The sequence below is a fragment of the Lagenorhynchus albirostris genome, chromosome 9 (genome assembly GCF_949774975.1).
Source record: "Lagenorhynchus albirostris chromosome 9, mLagAlb1.1, whole genome shotgun sequence".
NCBI lineage: Eukaryota > Metazoa > Chordata > Mammalia > Artiodactyla > Delphinidae > Lagenorhynchus > Lagenorhynchus albirostris.
In genome coordinates this window covers 8,576,359-8,601,326 of record NC_083103.1, presented here as the reverse complement: position 1 = coordinate 8,601,326, position 24,968 = coordinate 8,576,359, and the positions used below count along the sequence as shown (strand labels likewise).

The following is a 24,968-nucleotide window of genomic DNA, read 5'->3' as shown; positions in this document are numbered from 1 at the left end:
CGCCACAGACTAGGTTCAGCCTAAAAAGCAAGTAAGGCTCCTTCCTCCAAAGAGAGTAAGATGAAGTATGTGAAATGCCTAGCACAGTGCCTGGCACCTAATAGATGCAGAATAAATATTAGGTTCTCCCCACCCTGAGAGGCCAGGGGTCAATGAGCACATATATTGGATGTATTTCTGGTGGGGTAATTGGGTACATTCTAGGTTCTTCCAGAAACTCACAATTTTCTCACACGGGGCGGTGGGGAGAGCGAGGCAGGGGAGGGAAGGAGGCACATTCTCTCTGCCGAGGTCAGTAGCTCTTCCTCTTCTTCAGAGGCTTCAGGCCATTGCTGCTTTGGGCCTTAGGCTGTCCACCACGGCTGAAAGCACCGCCCCTGCAGCCTTGGCTCCCTCTGTCAGCATGTGCTCTACCTGCAAAGCTGACCAGTTCATAGGACCCTCCGTGAGGCTCCTAGGCTCGCACCCTGCCCCACCCCTACCTCACCACACCCCGTCAGGAGCTGGCCTGCCTAAGAAGCAGCCACCCTCGATTCCCAAAGACCCTAGAGCTGCAAGAGACCTGGAGAAGCCAGGACGGCCTGAGGTGCACATCAGAGGCAGGAGCGAGCCCTTTCCCCAGGAGGCATCCAGGGCCCCTGGTCCCCTTCCTCCCCCCGAGAGCCATTCAGCCCACGGTCTGCCACTAGCATGGGGCTCAGAGGAGCACAGCCACTGAGTCCCTTATTCTACACACAGGGAACCTGAGAGCCAGGGAGGGGAGCTCACTTGGACAAAGTCACACAGTGAACGGCATCCGCACTTAGATCTGGGCTCGGGTCTCATGCACGCCAGGCCCAGACTCCTTAGCAGGACCTCCTATAACCCCCTTGCGCCCTGGGGTCTTCTTTCCATGCACAGATGCTCAGGAGACAGGAGATCCCTCACACCAGAGCCCACCAGGCCCGAGCACTAGTACAAGGTCTCACAAGCATGGAATGGCTGGGAGAAGAGGCAGAGCAGGAAGGAGGAAGATGCAGAGAGTGGAGGGGGGGCCAGTGGGCGGGGCTGCTAACCCTCGCTGAGAAACGGGAGAGGGACAGTAGAGAGACCAGCACTGGGATTCGAGCCCCATAGGTCAAGAGAACACAGGTAACATAGAAAAGAAAATGGGAAAATTATGTTCCACCTTTCAATCTTGATCCTTCTAATCTATTAAAAAGGCAACAGTACACACTTCCTCCTCTCATCTCATGGGGTTTTAGTAAGGTCCAAACAGTAACAAGAGCAGCTCAAATTGTCACAGGTATTTAGGCTTCCAAAGCTTTTTCACACATAGCGTACCACATTTAATTTATCACCATCCTATACGTGGGGGAAGCGGGCGAGGGGGGGAAGGATGACAGACCCAAGTACACACAAGCCAGGCAGGGAATGTGGGTGAAGCTGGTAGGTGACATACCGATGCCCCACACCCCTTCTAAAGGGGGAGCTCCTACTCGGCCCTGTAGAGTGTTAGCAAGCTGGAACGAGGGCCCAGTGGCCTGATCAAGAGTCTATCATACAGAGTGAAGTAAGTCAGAAAGAAAAAGACAAATACCGTATGCTAACGCATATCTATGGAATTTAAGAAAAAAAAATGTCATGAAGAACCTAGGGGTAAGACAGGAATAAAGACACAGACCTACTAGAGAATGGACTTGAAGATATGGGGAGGGGGAAGGGTAAGCTGTGACAAAGCAAGAGAGAAGCATGGACATATATACACTACCAAACGTAAGGTAGATAGCTAGTGGGAAGCAGCCGCATAGCACAGGGAGATCAGCTCGGTGCTTTGTGACCGACCGCCTAGAGGGGTGGGATAGAGAGGGTGGAAGGGAGGGAGACGCAAGAGGGAAGAGATATGGGAACATATGTATATGTATAACTGATTCACTTTGTTATAAAGCAGAAACTAACACACCATTGTAAAGCAATTATACCCCAATAAAGATGTTAAAAAATAAAATTAAATTAAAAAATAGGTTGTCCAAGAGAGGCTGGGAATCCAGATCTTTTTATATAAAATTTCTATATTCTTAAATGTTTGCAAGTCATTCAAATTAAGAAAAAAAAATACTAGTCATCCAAGCTAAACACATCTGTGGGCCAGATGTGGCCCGCGGGCTGCTAGTTTGCAACTTTAGCTCTGAGTATCTACCGCAGTTTTTCCCCTTTTTGTAAAGGAAGAAAACAGTTTCAGAAATAAGATGATTTGGCCGAGGAGAGCATGCCAGTTTAAGTGGCTGAGGAGGGATTCCACCTGGTGGTCTTACTATGCAGCCCAGTGCCCCCTCTACTCCTCCATGCGTCAGTAGAGGTGAAAACACCTCCTGAGCCGTCCTGGAGCAACGGAAGGCCCCACAAGCCCAACAAATAATAATGAAAACACCGATCACCAATTGGACCCCTGATGCAGCAACAAGCCCCAAGACCCCGGGTCAGAGCCGGGCGGGGGCAGGGGGTGCCACACCTGCTGGCTCCTGGGCACGCCGTACCTCAGGTCATTGACAAAGCACTTGCAGTTCCCGTCGATCAGGCTGTACTGCACTATCTTGCTGGTCATCTTTTTCGTCTGCTGGATGACCTTGTCCACGGGCAGGGGCAGGTATGTCCCATCCAGCTCGTTGTTGACCTTCCAGGAGCAGCCATGCAGCACGTCCTCCAGACAACTGTATTTCACCACCGCCCGGTTGCTGAAGACAGACGTGATGCTGCTGGCCTCAAATTCCTCACCTAGAGGCCAAAGACAAGCCAAAGTTGGAAGCTGCAAGGGGCAGTGGGGCAGAGCACCGGCTCACTCCAGCCGCTGGATCAGTGGCTCCTCTTGGGGTCCTGGTTTCACCGTCTCTAAAAGGCACAGCAGAGGATGGGAAGTTGGACTAAATGAACTGCAAAGGGCCAGCTTTCCGCACTCCCCAGTTTCAACCACCACTCTCAATCTCTTTCTCATCAAGCTCCAGGGGTACCTTATGGTGTAGGCCCAGACTCCACTCCGTGTACAGACCTGATCAAGTCCTAGGACTGGGGTCTTGCTTTCCTAACCAGACTCCAGCAATCTTCACAAACATGTGACGAATCCCCTTACAGGTAAGAGTCAGCTCCTGGACAAGGGGCTGTCATGCGGTTCCAGGATAGGCCTCCCTCTGCCACCATGCAGACCCGCTCCAACCCGCTTCCACCCAGAGGCACTCTGCCTTTCCCTCTGCTCAAGTATCAGGATTCTCACTGAGTGTTTGTTTGAAAACAGGGTTCCACAGCTTGGAAAAACAGAAACTTCTGAAAACTGCTGTATTATCATATTCAGTCCTTAGAGGAGAGAGAGCTCCAGAGAAGGTCTGGAAGCTGCCCAAGGCCAGGTGGGTGGTGATTTAATATCAGGACTGTTTTTCTGCTACAACCATATGGACAGGCAAACGTGGGAACCTTCCCCCTCTGTAAGTTGTCTGAGTGCAAGAAATGTCCCTTGTTCCTTTCTGAAGTATTTGAGGACTATCTGCTGATTTTGCAAAAGCTGGCAGTAGGCAATTCGGCTCTCAGGAACAAAGATGGCAGAATTCATTTTTGAAGGAAGATCTGATGGGGGCGGTGGTGACAAAACTGTTAACTTGTACAACTCTTTGGTTATGCAAGAGGAAGGCTCCTGGACTTAGTCTGGAAAGGAGAGGTGAAGATGAATGCAATGTGGAGCAATTTTTCATTCTTCGTGTAGGCATCCAGGCAGGAAGGGGGACGGGTGTGGGTGGATGGGGTGGGGAAGCAAAGCGAGGGGAGAGGGACTCTGCTCTGCAGGAAGGTCTCAGCCAGGTGAGGGGCGGGGCCCACCGAGGGGGACAGGAGACAAGGATGAGAGCTGTGAACAAGGTGCGGCCACAGGCATTTGGTACCAGAGCCCTTCTGTAATCTAATCTTGAACGGGCAGTACTTGCACAGGAGGCAAAATCCCCAAAGCATCAAAGATTACACAGAGGAGCCCCTGCCTCCCCTTCTCCCAGCTCCCCCATCTCCTGAGGCCACCATGTGACCAATGGTTCTGGATGTCCAGTTTTAAGCTGTTTCACATTCTGTGCTGTAATCTTCCACTATCACCACTTCTGCCCCCATCGAATCTCCACCAAAATTTAATGAGTCACCCGTTTAATCTCAGCCCTGTGTTAATGCTGCAATGAAAGGAGAACGATGCCCACACTGGGGATGGAGCAGCCTGGGACGGGTTGGAAAAGCAGGGAGACAAGGTGAGGATGGAGGTGCCAGAGGTGACCAGGAAGCCAGATGGATGCAGCATTTGGGGCAATAGGAAGCAAGTGACAATCAGAACGCGTAAGCATCTGCACCCCTCCCAGGGGACCCTCAGAAGGATACTGAACTGCTGTCATTACCAAATGGAGGCTCTGGTTCTTACGCTTCTATTTTAAAAGAAAGAGTGGTCTAGGTGGTCAGGGAACTTAGGAATGATCTTTATACTTTTATCTGTCGTAGGGCTGGACACTCAGTGGTTTTGGTGGACAGAGACCAAGCTCTGTCACACAGTAAATTAAGGTCCAGTCATGCTTTGGGTGTTCTGTTGCTAAAGTAAGGCAGCAGCTGAGGAACACAGTAATTAGCTGTCCTTCTTTTTACTTTGCTAACTTCAATATCAATATTTCAATAGAGTATTCACTCTGACTTGTGGGAGCAGGTGGACCACACAGTCATCTTCCACATAGACGGCCCGGTGCTCGTAGCCAACCCGGAAAATCTCAATCAGGTCTCAGGTCTGGGTCTTGGTTTACCCTATGATAGAAATGGAATGGAATGGAGGAAGTCCAGAGACCTCCTTGTTTGGGGATCAGCTATAGCGCAGCCTGAAGACACTGCCTTTCATCACTTTACAGAAACCCAGGCTGCAAAAAGCTCTCTTCACACAAATGACCGAGGCACCCGCCCACTCCTGCTACCACCCTCGTTATTAAAGCCACCGAGGCTGACAGTCCCAGCTCCAAATGCACAGCTCCGTCTGCATACATGCCCTGTGATAAGCGAAGGAGCTCCTGTAAGCATTTCTCCTTGAAACTCAGCACCATGCGAGCTTTCTCAATAGAGGGCGCTAGAGAGACACTGCAAGAGGAAAAGGTTCTCCTGCAGGTTCTGGCTTTGGGCTGGGGAGTTACACCAAACTCCCATTCTTGGGATAAATCTCACCTAGTAATGATGTATAATCCTTTTTATATGTTGCTGAATTCAGTTTGCTACTATTTTGTTGAGGACTTTCACATCTACATTCATAAGGGATATTAGTCTGTAGTTCTTTTCTTTGCCTGACTTTAGTATCAGGGTAACATTGACCTCAGAATGAGTTGGGAAGCATTCCCTCCTCTATTTTTAGAGTTTGTGAGGGACTGGTAATTGGTAATTCTTCTTCTTCAAATGTATGGTGAAGCCCTCTGGGCCTGAATTTTTCCTTGTGAAAAGATTTTTATTTACTAATTCAATTTACCTGTTATAGGTCTGTTCAGATTTTCTAGTTATTCCTGAGCCAGTTTTGTAATCTGTGTCTTTCTAAGAGTTTGTTCATTTCATGTAAGTTTTCTAATTTGTTAGCATAAAGTTATTCATAGTATTCCTTTATTATCCTTTTAATTTCTGTAAGACTGGTAGTAAACCACCTCTTCCATTCTTGATTTTGGTAACTTGAGTTTTCTTTTTCTTGGGCAATGAACGTAGCCAAGGTTTTGTCGATTTTATTTATCTTCTCAGAGAACCAACATATGGCCTCACTGATTTTCTCCATTTATTTCCGTTTTCTATTTCATTGATTTCTGCTCCAATACTTATTATTTCCTTCCTTCTGCTTGCTTTGGGTTTAGTTTGCTTTCCTTTTTCCAGTTTACTGAGGTAGGAATTTGGATTATTGATTTGAAATCTTCCTTTTTTTTTTAAAGATTTTTTTGATGTGGACCATTTTTAAAGTCTTTATTGAATTTGTTACAATATTGCTTCTGTTTATTATGTTTTGGTTTTTTGGCCACGATGCATGTGGGATACTAGCTCCCCGACCAAGGATCGAACCCACACCAGCCCATATTAAATTTTATTCTAAGCACTGCTTTAACTGCATCTCATAAAACTTGATATGCTGTTTTCATTTTCATTCAACTCAAAATATCTTCCAATTTCTCTATTTTTTCTTTTACCCATGGGTTATTTAGAAGTATGTTTTTTAATTTCCAAATACTTGTAGATTTCCCAAATTTCATTCTGTTATTAATTTCTAATTTAATTTCATGTGAACAAAGAAATATTTTATATTATTTCAATCCCTTTAAATTTGCTGAGACTTGCTTTATGGCCTAGAATATGGCCTATCCTGGGGAACATTCATATCTGCTTATGAAGAATATGTATTCTGCTATTGTTGAGTGGACTATTCTGTAAACGTCAGTTAGGTCAAGTTGGTTAATATCGTCGTTCAAATCTTCTATATGCTCACTGATTTTCTGTCACATTGTTCTATCCAGCATTGACAGTGTAGTATTTAAAACCCCCAACTATTATTTCTGAATTGTCTATTTCTCTCTTCAATTCTATCAACTTTTGCTTCATGAATCTGGGGATTATGTTGTTAAATGTGTGTGTTTATAACTGTTATATCTTCATGATGAATTAACGTTTTATCATTGCAAACAGTTTCTCTTTTTTCCTAGTAATACTTCTTCCCTTAAAGTCTATTTTTTCTGGTATTAGTGTAACCACTCCAGCTGTGGTTCTGCTTGCGTCTTTTTACATCCTTTTACTTCCAACCTATTTATGACCTTGAATCTAAACTATGCCTCTTGTAGGTGGCATATAACTGGATCTTGTATTATCAAGTCAGATGATCTCTGCCTTTTCTGGACTGTTTAATTGAGTCACATTTCTCCCTGTGGATTGGATTTCTCCCTGTTCCTTTCAGCCTCCCTCCCTTGTGCTATTATTGTCATATTTATTACATCTTGGCATGTTAAAAGGCCAATAATAAAATTTTATAATTACTGTTTAATTCGATTGTCTTTTTAATTAGGATAAAAGCTAAAATATATATTTATACTCTTTGATAATAAAAACCAATGTAATTACCTTTATGGGTGCTTTTCTTCTTTTCCTTTTTGCCACACCGCATGGCTTGTAGGAGCTTAGTTGCCTGACCAGGGATTGAACCTGGGCCCTAAGCAGTGACAGAGCAGAGTCTTAACCACTGGACCACCAGGAATCTCCCATGCTTTGTATTCTTTCATGTGGATTAGTTACTATCTGGTGTGACTTCCTTTCAGCCTGAAGAATTTTCTTTGCTATTCCCTTTAAGGCAGTCTTCACTTATCTGAGACTACCTTTATTCTACCTTCTTTTTTTTTTTTTTTTTTGTGGTACGTGGGCCTCTCACTGTTGTGGTCCCTCCCGTTGTGGAGCACAGGCTCCAGACGCGCAGGCTCAGCGGCCATGGCTCACGGGCCCAGCTGCTCTGCGGCATGTGGGATCCTCCCGGACCGGGGCACGAACCCGCGTCCCCTGCATCGGCAGGCGGACTCTCAACCACTGCGCCACCAGGGAGGCCCCTACTTTCATTTTTGAAAGACAGTTTACTGGATATAGGATTTTTGGTTGACATTTTTTCTTTTGGAACTTTTCAAATGCCATTCCACTGCTTTCTGGCCTCCGTCGTTTCTGATGAAAAGCCAGCTATCAATTTTATTGTGGTTCCCTTGTACATGATGAGTCTTTCTTTCTCTTGCTGCTTTCAAGATTTTCTCTTTGTGTTTGGCTTTCAGCCGTTTGGATTCTGATTCCCCCCCAGGGCTGGTGGTTGCCGTTGTCTGTCTGTTTGTTTAGAGGTTTGCCTGGATTGGTTCTGTGATGTCTGTTTCCCTCAGAGCAACCACTGGTGTATCTGCTTCAGTTTTGTTTGTTTGTTTGTTTTTTCTTGCTCTTATTTTCAAGCCTGGCATAAAAATAATGGTCAGCCAGTGACTGGGCAGAGGTTAAGCCACATCTTGGGCCAATAAGGCATCACTCCTTTCCTACGGAGCTCGGTGTGGTTTGGAGAATTCATTCAGGTTCTCAAGTTTAGAAGTCTGTCCCAGCTGTTACTTTCTGCATTCACAAGGCCTCGTGTTCCTCCAGGAGCTAGAGACTCACGCAGGCCCCTCTGTTCTCTCCCAAATGTGTGTGCAGCCTTGTGCACCCCTTAGAGAACAGCAGCTTTTCTAGACCCTCTTCAGCTGTCTCATTACCTGGGTTTCCGTATTAAAGGTCTGGCTGGTCTGTTAGTCCATCATTTGTCCCAACCAGTATTGCAACCTCAGGCTAGGCCTTCCATGATGTTTGTCACTGAGATAACTATTGTTTTCCACAACATCTCTGGGCGTGGAATTTTCCAACAAATAAAGTTGCCCTCTGCTGCCACTGCCAGTCCTCCTGGCAGGTCCCACCCACCCAGGTAACAACTTCCCCACCACAGAGCTGGGGGAGGTGGGGGACTTACTAAGACACTACAGCTCTCCATTGTTCTGAGATTCCAAGATTCAGTAGGCTTTCTTAATTCAACACTTATCAATTTGTTGTATGCCTTTGGTCAAATTCCAGAGTCTTTAAATGGTTGTCTTTGATGGTTCTGTCCAGCTTTATTTTTGCTTTTTGGGGATATTTTTCTGAGATGCTCAGTTAGCCACTCCAGATGTCCTGCCCACTTGACGGAATGAATTTTTATGGGCAAAAAGCAGACCATCTACTCAGTGATATTACATGGAAGGAATTGAGGCCAAGAAAGGGAGTGGATTTTAGAATTTTTATGGGCAAAAATCAGGCCAAGAAAGATGAAGTGCTTCGTCCAAGGTCCTAGGCAAGTCAGTGGCAGAGCTAGGACCAGAACTGGGGTCCTGGACCAAACCAACTCCTTCTGCCTTAAAGAGAAAATACGGTGGCAACTGAGCTCCCACTAGAGGGCGCTCCAAACTAGCCTTCTCATCTGGAAAGCAGAATCACTATCCTTGCTGTTTTTTCCTCGAATTATCTGCCAGTAAGAAGACAGCACAATTCATTGTGATGCTAGTCTAAGCAAAAAAACAAAAAAACAAAAGAAATCCACGTGCTGGTCATCAAGGATATTGAACAAGCTTTGTGGTACAGGAAACAAAAAATTCTGGGGTTGAGGGGAGTGGATTTTAGAATTTTAAGTTTTCTTTTGTTCCTTAATACTCTCCACCTGCAATATTGCCTCTGGATAGGGGTAGTCAGGTGGAAACTTGAATGGGATTCACAACAGACTTAACAGTCACCTAGAGTTACCTGCTCTCTTGCTGAAGTTTCTCCCTCTATAAATTGATGGTATTGAGCTTTGAGTCTCAACCTTGGCTGCACACGGAAATCACCTGCAGAGCTTTTAAAAATTAAGATTGATGTGGAGTATGGCCTGGGAACCAGAATTTTAAGAGCTCCCCGGGTGACTCTAATGGCAGCCAAGGTTGTAGCCATATTGGGAGCTTTTCCAAGGTCCCATCCTTCCTTTTTCCTTAACTTTAGCCTGTCCCCAGCATTTCATGAACCTTAGGGAACCTGTCTATATCCTCCAGGGCGAACTCCACTCCCAGCTGATGCTCCAATCTTCAAATCCAGATTAAGGTTTCCCTGCCCCTTTTTCTCTCTTTGGAATAAGATATGACTTTGAAATCTTCCATCCATCTGCTATTTATTTCCTTTGCACAAGCTGGCAACCCAGCTCTGGCCCTTCTCCCAGAAATAGGCACCTGGTTGGAAAAACCAGTCTTTCATAAGGCCGCTGGATGATAACAGTTTCTGAAAGTCTTATAACTATGACAGGGGTGGTGCAGGGAAGTGGGTGGAGGGCTCATTCCTGCCTGCAGCATGTGGCAGGGAGGCAGGAACAAAACCACAAAGACAGAGCTTTATTTTGAACTCCTGGGAGTAAAAATGTAAAGTCCCTAGCTGTTTCTGAAACACACTGATTCTTGGGTCAGTTCCTGACCAGGCACTGGAGCAGATGTGGGAAGCTGGGAGCAGAAGAAAATCATCATGATACAGGTATTAGGAATTTCACTTTCAGCTCTGATCCTAACCCAGATGATACCTCAGAAATAAAACCTGAAGCCTCAGACACAGACATGACACCAAGCAGAGAATTCGAGTTACAACGGTAGGCAGAGAAAAGCCAGCTCTACCATCCACCAGTCCCACCCATCAGGAAACTTCCACAAGCCTCTTAGATAGCCTCATCCACCAGAGGGCAGACAGCAGAAGCAAGAACTACAATCCTGCAGCCTGTGGAACAAAAACCACATTCACAGAAAGATAGACAAAATGAAAAGGCAGAGGGCTATGTACCAGATGAAGGAACAAGATAATACCCCAGAAAAACAACTAAATGAAATGGAGATAGGCAACCTTCCAGAAAAAGAATTCAGAGTAATGATAGTGAAGATGATCCAGGACCTCGGAAAAACAATGGAGGCAAAGGTAGAGAAGATGCAAGACATGTTTAACAAAGACCTAGAAGAATTAAAGAACAAACACCTACAAGAACTAAAGAACAAACACCTAGAAGAATTAAAGAACAAACAAACAGAGATGAACAGTACAATAACTGAAATGAAAAATGCACCAGAAGGAATCAATTGCAGAATAACTGAGGCAGAACAACAGATAAGTGACCTGGAAGACAGAATGGTGGAATTCACTGCTGCAGAACAGAATAAAGAAAAAAGAATGAAAAGAAATGAAGACAGCCTAAGAGACCTCTGGGACAACATTAAACGCAACAACATTCACATTACAGGGGTCCCAAAAGGAGGAGAGAGAAAGGACCCCGAGAAAATATTTGAAGAGGTTATAGTCGAAAACTTCCCTAACATGGGAAAGGAAATAGCCATCCAAGTCCAGGAAGCGCAGAGAGTCCCAGGCAGGATAAACCCAAGGAGAAACACTCCGAGACACATAGTAATCAAATTGACAAAAATTAAAGACAAAGAAAAATTATTGAAAGCAGCAAGGGAAAAACGACAAATAACATACAAGGGAACTCCCATAAGGTTAACAGCTGATTTCTCAGCAGAAACTCTACAAGCCAGAAGGGAGTGAGTGACATGATATACTTAAAGTGATGAAAGGGAAGAACCTACAACCAAGATTACTCTACCCAGCAAGGATCTCATTCAAATTCGATGGAGAAATCAAAAGCTTTACAGACAAGCAAAAGCTAAGAGAATTCAGCACCACCAAACCAGCTCTACAACAAATGCTAAAGGAACTTCTCTAAGTGGGAAACACAAGAGAAGAAAAGGACCTACAAAAACAAACCAAACAAAGATTGGTTTTGACATGTATACACTGATGTGTATAAAATGGATGACTAATAAGAAAAGAAAGAAAGAAAGAAAGAAAAAGGTATAGGGAAGATAATCGTAAAAGATTTGGAAAAATTGTAAATACTTAAAAGATATCTGCACTCAGACTGCTTAACAAGCATCTTCAAGTTTATGTACCATCTAACAGAAATGGCAAATAGAAATCATAGAAGATACTTTCTGTACTTAAGCAAGATTCATACTCAAAGAAAAAGTTTTACCCCAAGTCAACAGATTAGCATATATATACATATAAATGTTCATTTGTAGGGGTTTTGTGTGTATGTATTTATTGAAATAAAATGTGCATATTTCTTTTAAAAAAAAAAAAAGAATGGTAGGCAGCTACAAAGTCATAGAAAGAAGACAGGGTTTGTTGTTAGGAGACCTCATTCAAATCCCAACTCTGCCACTTACTAGGTGTTCGACACATTCTCAGGAGAACTTCCGAGAAAGCAAAGATGTTGGTCTTTACAAAAGAACATTTTACAAATGTCGAAAGATTATTGTATGCCCCAATGGAGCGCCTCACTCCTAATTACTCTGTTATGAATCTGCCATGGTGAACTTTTTTCTAATCCCTTGCAGTGAATACGATGGTCTTATTCCCCTCAGAAATTCTCCCTTTATGTATTCAATCAACAAATATTTATCAAGCACCTACTAGTTTAAGCACTGGGAATACAGCAGTGAATAAGGCTGACAAAAGCTCTGCCCTCTTTTGGAAGGAGACAGACAGTCAATAAGCAAAATGACTATATAATGTGATACATGCTATTAAGGCAATAAATGGGGTGATGTGATGGAATGCTAAGACTACTTTAGTACCATATGTACTAAAGTGTAGCCATGGTAGATGGTTTGGATTCTTCTGACAGCAGCCCTCTCATTTCTCTTCAGGTAATTTCTCCCTTCCTCCCCAGCCCTGTGATCCTCGTGGGGATGCCAATCATTGTACCCTTTCAACTCAGGCCAATCCGAGCCTTTCCCTTGGGATTTTTTTTTTAAATTATTATTGAGGTATAACTGGCATGCAACATTATATTAGTTTCAGGTATCCAACATAATAATTTGATATTTGTATATATTGCAGAATGGTCACCACCACAATAAGTCTAGTTAACACCCATCACCATACATAGTTACAGAATTTGTTTTTCCTTGTGAAGAGAACTGTTAAGATTTAGTCTCTCAGCAACTTTCAAATACGCAATACAGCATTATTAATTATAGCCGCCACGCTGTACATCACAGCCTGTTCGGTTTTATAACAGAACATTTGTACCATTTGACCCCCTTCACCCATTTTGCCCATCTCCCACCCCCTGCCTCTGGCGACCACCAATCTGTTCTCTGTATCTATGAGCTCGTGGGGGGGGGTTTGTTTGCTTGGTTGGTTGGTTGGGGTTGGTTTGTCTGTTTTCAGGATTTTTTGTGTTTAAAGCAAGGGAAGAGATGCTGTCTATTTCCTCTGGGGTTGCTAAGTGGGACCTCCCTTCTCTAAACCGCATGGAAGAAGCTGTTGATGTAGAGGAAAATTGAGGCCATCGATCTGAAAGAAACCAAGGGGAGAGGTGGCCAGACAGACAGGATCCCCTGGCAGCGGCAGAGGCCCAGATCCTGGTTCCAGTCTCTAAGAGCCCAGATCTGCCCAGGTTCCTACGGTGAGTCCTCCCTGACTCTAAGTTACCCTAGTAACCTTCCAATTTAAAAAATCTCTTCTTGACTTATACTAGCAAAGCTGGTTTTCTATAATCCAACTGAAAGGGGAGTGGTGTGACACAGAGTGACTGTGGCTACACTCTGGGCCCCAAGGGCAGGAGAGACCTCTATGAAGAGGTAAGATTTAGGCTGAGAAGGTAAAGGCACGAGGAAGAAAATTATGTGACCATCTGGAGGGTCACTCCAGGCAGGGGCAGGACAAAGACTCTTGGGCAGGAGGGTTTAGTGTGGCTGAATATGAAGGGAGGGAAGGTCTGATGAGACTGTAGAAGAAGAAAAGGACCCCGTCGTGGTAGAGGTGGAGGTCTTTCCGACACCAGTTATAGACAGGAGACCATGAGGGCAGACGAGTCCTTCAGGATACTGGTTGTGAAAGGGAGGAGGGGCACCAGGTGGGAAATGGACAGAAACAGGGGTCCAGGGAGGGCATTTTCAAGACAGGAAGGACGACAGCACATGAGTGCTGGTAGCACGGCTCTAGCGGGAGGGAGATATTGAAGGCGGCAGAGGGAGAAGATTAATCAGCAGCAAAGGGTCCTGAAAAAAGTGGGAGGGGCTGAGATCAAGAGCCCCCGAGGAGGAGCTGGCCTCCCCATAGAGAGGTCAGGGAGGGCCTTTCTGACCAGAAGACACGCACTGGTATGCCTGGGCTGCCATAACAAAATACCACATGCTGGGTGGCTTAAACAAGGGAAATTTATCTTCTCACAGTTCTGGAGGCTGGTGAATCCAAAGACCAAGGTGCCAGAAAGGTAGGTTTCACCCTGAGGCCTCTTCTCTTGGCTTGTAGGCAGCTGCCACCTCACTGCAAGCTCACATGACGACACATGGGAGATCTCAGTTCCCCAACCCGGGACTGAGCCCTGGCCACAACAATGAAAGCTCCTAATCCTAACCGCTAGACCACCAGGGAACTCCCAAGTGACTACTTCTTTGTGTGTGGAGAGAGAGCGCTAGCTCTCTGGTGTCCCTTCTTATAAGGGCACTAATCCTATCATGTTAAGGCCCCACCCTTATGATCCCATTTAACCTTAATTACTTCTTACTCCAAATAGAGTCATGCTGAAGATTAGGACTCCAATATATGAATGTGGTGGGGGGAGGGAGGGACCCACATACACTGAGTCCATAACAACATATGTGAGCTGGATTTGCAAAACCAGGAAAGAGCAGTCTTGGCAACCCAGTGAGTGCAAAGGCTCTGAGAAAGGGAGGACTTGGGTTCATGAACTGTACAGAATGGCGGGGATGGTTGGTACAGGGTGATCGGGGGAGGAGAGAGATACAAGATGAACCTGGAGATGATATACAGATCCAGACAATAGAAAGCCAAAAGGAGAGAATGTGGGCAGGGTGGGGGGTGGACGTGTGTCCATGGTGAGCAATCTCTGAGGCCTCATTTGAGTAAAAGAGCTGGCGCTCCTCATGTGCTAGGACCTCAAGATGCATTTATTTCATCTGTCCTATCTTGGCATTAATTCACCCCTGTTACACAAAGCAGTAAGTCGTTCCATGTATTTTAAAGGGTATGTACATGTCTTGATGAAATCAGCAGAAATAGGAGTCAAATGATAGAGCCTCAAAATGGCATGAGGTTAGTGAAGGTGAAAAGTAAGCATGTCCGTCAAAGACCTACACATAGACCTCAATCGGGTTAAGATGAAAACAGAACAGCTTGAAGTGATACATCCCAGCAGGTTTTTGTCCTGACTCTCTGAAACAGGGGCAAGTGAATGAAACCATGTATTAATGTTACACAAAGTTTCATATGGGGAGCTGGTAATGATGTTGCTTGTCATTTTATAAGATAAATTCCTCTCTTCCTCCTATTACCCAAATAGTCCACAAGCACCTTGAGGCCAAGGACAAGACTAGCCTCCCAGATCTCTGCTGAGTAAAACACTGTAGAGGAGCAATGCTATACACTCCTGATTTCGCTATTAAGTAAAATCCTATTCATCTTGTATTACATTTTTGCCATTAACACTGAGGTCTACAGACCTGCTTTTGCTTATAACGTTATCAAAAGAAACTCCAGAGTGCTCACTTCGGCAGCACATATACTAAAGAAACTCCAGAGCCTAACCTTAAAAAATGCAAGTCCTGGTGGCGCAGTGATTGGGGGTCCGCCTGCCGACGCAGGGGACGCGGGTTCGTGCCCTGGTCCAGGAGGATCCCGCATGCCGCCGAGCGGCTGGGCCTGTGAGCCATGGCCGCTGAGCCTGCGCGTCCGGAGCCTGTGCTCCGCGGCGAGAGAGGCCACAGCAGTGAGAGGCCCGTGTACCGCAAAAAAAAAAAAAAAAAGCAAGTCCTTATAAATTTCCATTTAAAAGGAATCTTCACTTTGTGACCACCTAGAGGGGTGGGATACGGAGGGTGGGAGGGAGATGCAAGAGGCAGGAGATATGGGGATATATGTATACGTATAGCTAATTCACTTTGTTATAAAGCAGGAACTAACACACCATTGTAAAGCAATTATACCCCAATAAAGATGTTAAAAATAAATAAATAAAATTAAGTGTTTAAAGTGATGGCCACCCTGCAGCTGCAGAGATAGCTGTATCTTTCCATGGCATCAAGCTTGCTAAAGAATCTGACTTGACAAAGTATCAAATTGAAAACACAAGAGTATCAGGTTTGAGATACTGTGCAATATGGAGGCTTCCTGAATGTTCATTAACCGTCACCAACTTGTTCTGTTCTCTGTTAATATAAATCAGTCCTTAGAATATCATCTGAACAAAGTGGTGTTGAGACATTCTAGAAATTGTTGTAGTTCAAGGAGGAACTGAAATTCCTATTGGTGGTTGGGCCTGGTAATAATGTTGGAATCTTGACGCCTCTATATTCCTAAACCATACAATTGAGACCAACTCAATTGGCGCCTTCCTCTCCCATCATAGAATGAGAAATAAAAACCTTTGACTGTAAGGATTTTTATTTTACTAAAGAGATTAAGAGTCTCACCACCATTTGAACAAGTACAACGTAGCGAGTCATAGTAAGTCCAGCAGTAACTGATGGCCAAGCTCTCTAGCAGACCCTGAGTACCTCGGATCACGTGACACTATAATCACTGCTAGAAGACACCTTCAAAACTTCGGATCAATCTACTCATGTTTTCTTATAATTTAAATTCTTTTAGAAGATAACTGTACATATCCAAGAGAACTGAAAGTGTGGACACAGGTCCACCCTTGTACATGAATGTTCATAGCAGCATTATTCCTAACAACCAAAGGTGGACGCAACCCAAACGTCCATCAACGGATGAATGGCTAAACAAAATGTACTGATCGTATATCCATACAATGGAACACTACTGGCCAATAAAAATGAATGAAATACTGACACGGGCTACAACATGGATGGACCTTATAAACATTATGCTAAGTGAAAGGAGCCAGATACAAGAGATCACAGATTGTATGATTCCATTCACATGAAACGTCCAGAAGAGGCAAATACTTAGAGACAAAAATCAGGTTAGTGGTTTCCAGGGACTAGGGACAAGGGAAAATGAGGAGACTGCTAATGAGGTGGAGTTTCTTTTTAGGGGGATGAAAACATTCTAAAATTAGACCATTATGATGGTTGCACAACTCTGTGAATATACTAAAGACCACCACACGGTACACTTTAAAAGGATAAATTTTAGGTATACGTGAATTGTATCTCAATAAGGTTGTCATTTTTTAAAAAGGTAACTGACAGCTTAAGCAGAAGTACGATAACAACAACGTATGTTGGGATTTATAACATATGTAGAAGCAAAATGGATGTTAATAATGCAGTGACGCCAGATATGGAGAAATGGAGCTACTGTAAGCTTCTTATACTATAAATAAAGTGGTACAGTATCACTCGAAGGTAGACCATAATAAGTTAAAAATGTAGAATATAAAAACTAAAACAAGAATTAAAATTACAAAACACAAGGAATTATAGTCAATAAACCACAAATGAAATAAAACTGAATCACAAAAACAATCAAAAAGAAGTCAGGGAAAAAAAGGAGAAAGGAAACAAAAAAACAGATAGGACAAATAGGAAATAACAGATAGGACAAATACAGATAGGACAAATAGGGATGGCAGACTTAAATCTCAGCCTATTAATAGTCACATTAAAGTACATAGTCTAAACGTCCTAGTGAAAAGGTAGAGATTGTTGATTGGATAAAAAAATAAAACCCAACTCTATGCTGCCTACAAGAAACACATTTTAAATATAAATGCATAAATAGGTTAAAAGGAGAAGGAAGAAAATGACATACTATGCTAACACTAATTGAAAGAGCTGGAGTGACTATATTAATATCAGACAAAGTAGACTTCAAAGCAATGAATCTTTCTAGGAATAAAGAAGGTATTATTTGTAATAATAAAGGAATCAATTCATCAATAATGAATAACAATACTAAATGTTTACATATCTAATGATACGACCTTATGATTCATTAAAAACAAACTGATAAAACTACAAAGAGAAATAAACAAATCTACAATTATAGTCAAAAATTTCAGTACTCCTCTATGTAATTAATAGAAAAATATAAACAGAAGACCTGAATAACACTATGAACCAACTTGACCTAATAGATATTTATAGACTACTCCATCCAACAATAGCAGAATACACGTTCTTCCCAAAAACTAACAATATTTACCAAGAAGGACCATATCTGGTGCTGTAAAACAAGTCTCGTTAAATTGAAATGGATTCAAGTCATACAAAATACATTCTCTGACCACAACAGAATAACTTAATAACCAAAATATATCTTGGAAAATCTCCAAGCATTTGGAAACTAAATAACATTTTTCATAACCCACAGGAGATAAAAAGGGGGGGATTACTTTGAATTGAACAAAAATGAAAATACAACATGCCAAAATTTGTGGGACACCACAAAGCAGTGCTTAAGGGGAAGTTTATAGTAATAAATGCCTATAATAGATAAGAAGAAAAGTCTGAAATCAGTGTCCTCTACTTCCACCTTAAGACAGAAAAAGAAGTGCAAATTAAAACCAAAGTAAATAGAAAAAAGGAAATAATAAAAATCAGAACAGGATCAGAGATATAGAAAACAGAAAAACAACAGAAGAAAATCAATGAAATCAAGAGCTGGTTCTCTGAGAAAATCCATAAAATTGTTAAAACTCTAACCGAATTGATCAGGGAAAAAAAGAGAAGACGCAAATTACCAATATCAGGAATGAGAGAGGTGACATCATTACATGTCCTACAGATACTAAATGGATAACAAGGGAAAATTATGAACAACTTTATGCCAATATATTTGACAAAGCTCACTCAAGAAGAAACAGATAATATGAATATCCCAAAATATATGAAGGAAATTGATTTTGTAGTTTAAAATCCTTCAAACAAAGAAAACACCAGGCCCAGACAGCTTCACTGGTAAATTCTAACCAACATTAAAGGAAAAAATAATACCAATTCTTCACAAGAATTCTGTGGAGTAGGAATACTTCCAAACTCATTCTATGAGGCTTGCATTACCGTAATACCAAAACAGACAAATACAAGAAAATAAAATTTAACAAATTAATACCCTTTATGAATATAAATGCAAAAATTCAAAGCAAAATTTTGTAAATTGCATAAAACAATATATAAAAAGAATAATACATCATGGTCACATGTGTTTTTCCCCCCCAGGATTTCTAGGTTGTTATAACATCTGAACACCAGCCAATATAATTCAAACTAAAAAAGAAAAATTATATGATCATCTCAATAGGTACAGAAAAAGCATTTGTTAAAATTCAATGTCTATTCCTGATTTTTTTTCCCAAAGAAACTCTCAACAAACTGGTAAAAGAAAGGAACTTTCTTAACCTAATAAAAGGCATCTATGAAAAACCTACAGCTTACATCATACTAAATGGTAAAGACTGAATGCTTTCCCTCTAAGTTAAGGAATTAGATAAAGATGTCTGCTCCCACCACTTCCATTAAGCATTGTACTGAAGATTCTGGCTAGTATCAGTACAATTTAAGACAAAAATAAAGGCATCCAGCTAGGAAAGGAAAAAGTGAAACTGTCTTTAGAGGTGACATGATATGTAAAAAGTCTAATGGAATCGACCCCAAAAAAGTTACTCAAGTACATAAGTCAGTAAATAAGGTTGAAGGATACAAGATAAGTATCCTTATCTAAGTACCCTGGCAAAAGTCAATTATATTTCCAATTACTAGCAATAAACAATCAGAAATTGACATTTTTTTCACTTTAAATGTTCAAAATTGAAATTTTAAATTTTCTGAAATACCATTTCAATAGCATCAAGAAGTATGAAATACTTTCAAAAAGATGTGCAGGATCCGAAGCTGAAATTTACAAAACACTGCTGAGAGAAATTAAAGAAGACCTAAGTAAACAGAACACCTTGTTCATGAGCCAGGAGACAACATTGTGAAGACACCAATTCTCTTAAAATTTGATGTGATTCCAGGGAAAATCTCAGCAGGCGTTTTATAGAACCTAGGATAGCCAAAACTACTTTGAAGAAGAACAACAGAATCGGAGGGCTAACACTCTTGACTTCAAGAGTTATTACAAAGCTACAGTAATCAACATAGTGTGGTATTGGCCTTACAATAGGCAAATAGGATCAATGGAATAAAACAGCCCAGAAAGGGACCCACTAGTATGTGGCTAACTGGTTTTTACAAGGTGCAAAGGCAACTCAGTGGGAAAAGGATAGTCGTTTCTAGAAATGGTGCTGGAACAGCTTGATAGCCACGAGGAAAAAAAAATAAACGTGATCTATACCTCATGCCATATACAAAAATCAACTCAAAATGTATCAAAGATGTAAAGGTAATGTGTAAAAACTAAATGTAAAAACTAAAACTTTAAAATAGCTGGAAGAAAAGAGGAGAAAACCTTTGTGACCTTGGTTTAGGCAAAGATTTCTCAGATACAACACCAAAGGCACAATTCATAAAAGAAAAACTTATAAATTGGTCCTCAACAGAGTTAAAATATTTTGTTCTTCAAGAGATACTGTTAAGAAAACAAAAACACAAACCACAGACTGAGAGAGAATATTGCAAGTGATGATGAACTCCATCTGTACTTGTATACAGAATTTCTGAAGAACTCTCAGATAAACCAAGAGAAAATATAGGCAAAAGATTTGGATACTTCACCAAAGATTATATATAAATATAAGGAAAGCAAATAAACACATGCAAAGATTTTCAACATCATTAGTCATTAAGGGAATGCAAATTACAACAGCAATGAGATACCGACATACATATTGGGAGAGCTAAAGCTAAAGAGATTGACCAAACCAAATGCTGATGAGGACGAGAAGGAACTGGAACTCTCACATACTGCGGGTGGGAAGGTAAAATGGCACAACCACTTTGGAAAACAGTAAGTTAAACAAACATCTACCAAATGATTTAGCCACTATATTCCTACGTATTCACCCAAGAGAAAACATATGTCTATACAAAGATCTGTAAACAAATGTTCATAGCGGCTTTATTTGTAACAGCCAGAACTGGAAACAACCCAAATGCCCATCAACGGGTGAATGGATAAATAGTGGTCTATCCATACAATGAAATCCTGCTCAGTAATAACAAGGAATAAACTACTGATAACCTGCAACATGGATATAATTTGAAATAATTACGTGAAAGGAGGCAGACAAAAAAGAGCACATACAATATGATTCCATTTATATAAGTCTCTAGAAAACGCAAACTAACGCATAATGACAGAAAGTGCATCAGTTGTTGCCTGGGGATGGGAGTGGGAAGAGGGAGGGGTTTACAGAAGGGAACAAAGAAAGCTTTGGGAGTGATGGAGATGTTCGTTATCTTGATTGTGGTGATGGTTTCATGGGTGAATACATATGTCAAAACATATCCAAATGTATACTGCATATTCTGAATAGATGAAGTTTATCGTATGTCAGTTACACCTCAATAAAGCTCAATAATCAGCTCCGTAAAGCTGTTTTTAAAAAATGTTAAAGGCATAAGCAACATCCCAAATCAGTGTGCAATTCAACCTGCCACAGTATAAATAAAGTAAAAGACAATATTATGTAGGGAAGAAGTCGCCAGGAAGTTAAAGATATGCCTGGTCTGAGAATTCCCGAGATACCCACCTCTGCTGCCTGCTTTATTAACCTTCCCGCACTCCCAGGCTCCAGAGCTGAATTCCACTCTGCTCTCTTCTGGTTGGGTGTGGACTCCAAGGGCTTCTCCCTAAATGAATTTTGTGATTATACAGTTAATAAACAAAACACTTTTTCACAATTATTGGAAATTCTGTATTACTTCAGATTTACGATTTTAAGATATCTTTTAGTTTTCAGATTATAGGAAACATTCCCCCCCCCCAAGCTTGTTTCTGTGATGCCATTTGCTGTCATACAAAATAATGGCTGTTTTTTGCTTTTCAGACAATTGTTTAAAATGCTAATGATAGCAATGAGTTGCTTTCAGGGGCTTTCCCCCCCTCCTCTGATAATCTTTTTTTTTTAATATTTATCAAAGTGATACTTGGACATAGCTTTTTAAAAAATGGTAACTGTACATAATGACTTATACGGAAATGCAACAGGCCTCTGCTCTTTCCCTTCCCCTCCCAGTCCTCCTGGCCAGAGGCAAGCCCCTGGAACTCTTGAGCTGTTTCTTCCAATAATTAGCTCCATGTTTCTGAGAAATCTTGTTGACAACACTGTAACTGCAAGTAATGTGAAAGAAATCAGTATATTTTGTCCCTAGAAACAAAATGTTACAGGAGAGGACTGAAACTAAAGGTAGGAGTATGCTTTTGGGGTAGAAAAGTAGAGTGAAATATATGGGGGCCAAAAAGACCTGGGTTTGAATCCTGGCTCTGATATGTGCTGTTCAACCTTGAGCTAGTAAACTAGTCTGTCTGAACCTCAGTTTGATTGTCTATTAAATAGAGATGCTAATATTTTTCTCGCAGAGTTGTCAAGAGGGTTAAATGAGAAAGCATATGTACACATCTAATACATTACCAACTCCCAAATGGCATTTTCTTTACCTTCCCCAAATTTTAACTCTTCTCCAAAAGTACAGTATATGGGAGCGGGGGAGTGGGGGAACCCCTCATTTTCCATATTGCTCTTCTCCAAACTTTCAGCTCTCAGAATTTTAAACAGAAGCAACTATCATGTTTTTAATGAAAGCGAATTGCAGAAATTGGCAAGAAGGTTGCATCATTCATTAGTTACTGAGCCCAGCTGGCAAAATATTGTAAGCACTCTTGGAAAGCAATTCAGTTCTCAAGAGTCTGTAGAATGGCCTTGCGGCTAGAAACTGCTACAAGGTAGCCTCCCTCCACCAGGTCCCAGGACTGCCCTCTGGCTGTTATTACCAGGAGCACACCAGCCTTCGTTAGTGGTAGGCTGGTTCGCAAAACCAGCTCAGGATTTGTTTTACAAAACTGTCATCAAAGTCGGTTCTTCAAAAGGCTTCTAACCACCCAAAGACCCAGTCCTTACATACGAAGAAAGAATCTTACCCCTGCCGGACGCTGCTTCTGCCCTGTTCTAACGTGCCCTGCTGTGGCTGCTTGGGCAAGAGCTGGACCAACTCTTGAGATCCCACAGATTCTTCTAATTCAAGGGGAAAAAAATGTTATTGAATATTTAAACCACAACTGCCTTCTATAGGGCGTGAAACCCATGAAAGGAGGATTGGAGCGAGCACCTTGACAGCTATGCAGAGGTGGGAGCTCCAGTCTAGAACCAAGCCTGGCACCTGGTTAGCCCTCAATAAACTTTGGGATAAAGGGGGTTGTGAGACCATCCTGGAGAGGGCTCAGTTCCTCCGGGAAAGAGAGGCTTTGGAATTCCTGGGTACAGACTCGGGAAGAGGATGCCTCTATCCCAGATGGCAGAATCCTCGGGGCCAAACCCAATGGCAGAAGCTTCTGCGGAGCCAGAGCTGTTATAACTCTACCTGCCCGGCAGCTACCCCGTCTGTCCCATTTCCACCCTAAATACAACAGGAAGGTAAATACTCGAGAGAGTCACTGGACGCCTGGTTCGCTTCGATTACATTAATAACCAACGATCATTCCAAAATATTCACTCATTTCGGTTAACAAGCATTTCGCACAATGAACAAATATCTACGAGAAGGAGAGTTGAAAGAAACCACGGTGACCTTTCTGGGAGTCCAACGGCCTGCTGGGGCCTGGAGAACGACCCCGGAAGGTTCCAGGCCCAGGCGTGGGGGCTTGGTGAGGAGGAGCCCCCCTCCCGCGGCGACCCGACTGGGGCCCAGGCGAAAGTCCAGGAGCAGGCTGGGTGTCATTCGTCCGTCCACTCGCGGTTTCCGAGGCGGCCTGAGGCGGGGCCGGGGGAACCTAGGGAGGAGGCGCCCGCACTCGCGCTCGGCGGCGGGGCTCAGGCCCATCCCGCTGCTGCCGCCCCGCCGGTCCCCGGGCCTCGCTGGGGGCGACGCGCCAGGCCAGTTCCCTGTCGGCGCGGCCCCGGGTCGGCAGAGCCGCGGGGTCCGGGACGCTGCTTGCTGGGAGGGCGGAGGGGCGCGGAGTGGGCACACGAGCGCGCAGCGAACGGCGGGGGCGCGCGGCCAGAGCGCGCGGGGCGAGGGCGGCGCGGGCGCGGTGAGCACGTGTCCGAACACAGCCGGCGCTGATGGGGGCGCTTGAAAGCCCAGGAACCTGCGCGGGGCCGGGGGCTGGGGGGCGCTTTGAGAGGAAAGGCAGGGAAAAGCGGCGTAGGAGGCGATTGGGGTGGAAAGTAACAGAATAGTTTCTGTAAGACTCAGAGGTGGCATCTGATGTGGCTGGAGAAGCTGAAGGTCCACGGAGCAGACAGAGGAGCGACATCTGGAGATAGGGGTTGAGGCCAAGTTAGGAGGGCTTGGGGAGGTACGCTCGGGAGTTAAAGTCTTGGGCGATTCAGACCAGATCGAGCGATCGATAGATAATCTTTTATATGTTTTTATTAAAATTATATACATAATATGTAATATATATACAAAAGAATCCATGGAATACATGTAGTTATGAAACATGACGATAAAATTACCACCCGTGAAAACACCATCCTACTAAGAACCGCAACACACCTAGCACAGAGGCTCCTCCTACCTGTGTGTTCTTCCCTTATCCCATATCCCAGCCCCATCCTCACCTCCACCCCCATCCCCCAGAGGTCACCTCTCTCCAGTCTATCATGCTCTTGCTTTTTAAAACTTTTAAAAAATCTCTTCTTTGTAGTCCTAACACGTTGTTTCGTTTTGCTTATTTGAAGCTTGTAATAATCGTATCACACACAGAAAAAAAAATCGTATCACGCTGTATTATCTTCTGCAATCTGCTTCTTTTAAAGTTGTCTCTAGGGCTTCCCTGGTGGCGCAGTGGTTGAGAGTCTGCCTACCGATGCAGGGGACGCGGGTTCGTGCCCTGGTCCGTGAAAGATCCCACATGCCGCGGAGCGGCTGGGCCCATGAGCCATGGCCGCTGAGCCTGCGCGTCCGGAGCCTGTGCTCCGCAACAGGAGAGGCCACAACAGTGAGAGGCCCGCGTACAGCAAAAAAAAAAAAGTTGTCTCTATAATACATACACATTGCTGTACAGATCTGTAATTTGTTTCCCGTGCTGGAAAATATTCCATTATGTGACTAGACCACATTTTATTGATATGGTGATAAAACCACTTGGTTTTGTTCTGTTTTGTTTTCTAATTTGGATTTAGAAAACTATTGAAAAGAACCCAAATTGTATCCTGGTGTATGCATGCAAGAGAGTCTATAGGATTTAATAGCTAAGAAGGTATGAAAATGTTCCACTTTACA

General features: G+C 43.1%; 1 protein-coding gene across 1 annotated transcript in view; it reads right to left on the bottom strand.

The window, feature by feature from the left end:
- PLAAT5 (phospholipase A and acyltransferase 5) overlaps nt 1-23,561 on the bottom strand; it is a 33,321-nt gene extending 9,760 nt beyond the window's left edge. Inside the window, 8 exon segments of the mRNA XM_060157639.1 lie at nt 223-414; nt 2,492-2,749; nt 4,679-4,770; nt 4,773-4,791; nt 21,275-21,374; nt 22,663-22,756; nt 23,310-23,483; nt 23,486-23,561. Of these exon segments, the coding sequence (XP_060013622.1) occupies nt 322-414; nt 2,492-2,749; nt 4,679-4,770; nt 4,773-4,791; nt 21,275-21,374; nt 22,663-22,756; nt 23,310-23,483; nt 23,486-23,561 (906 nt within the window). The 3' untranslated portion in view covers nt 223-321.
- Between the last annotated feature and the right edge of the window lie 1,407 nt (nt 23,562-24,968).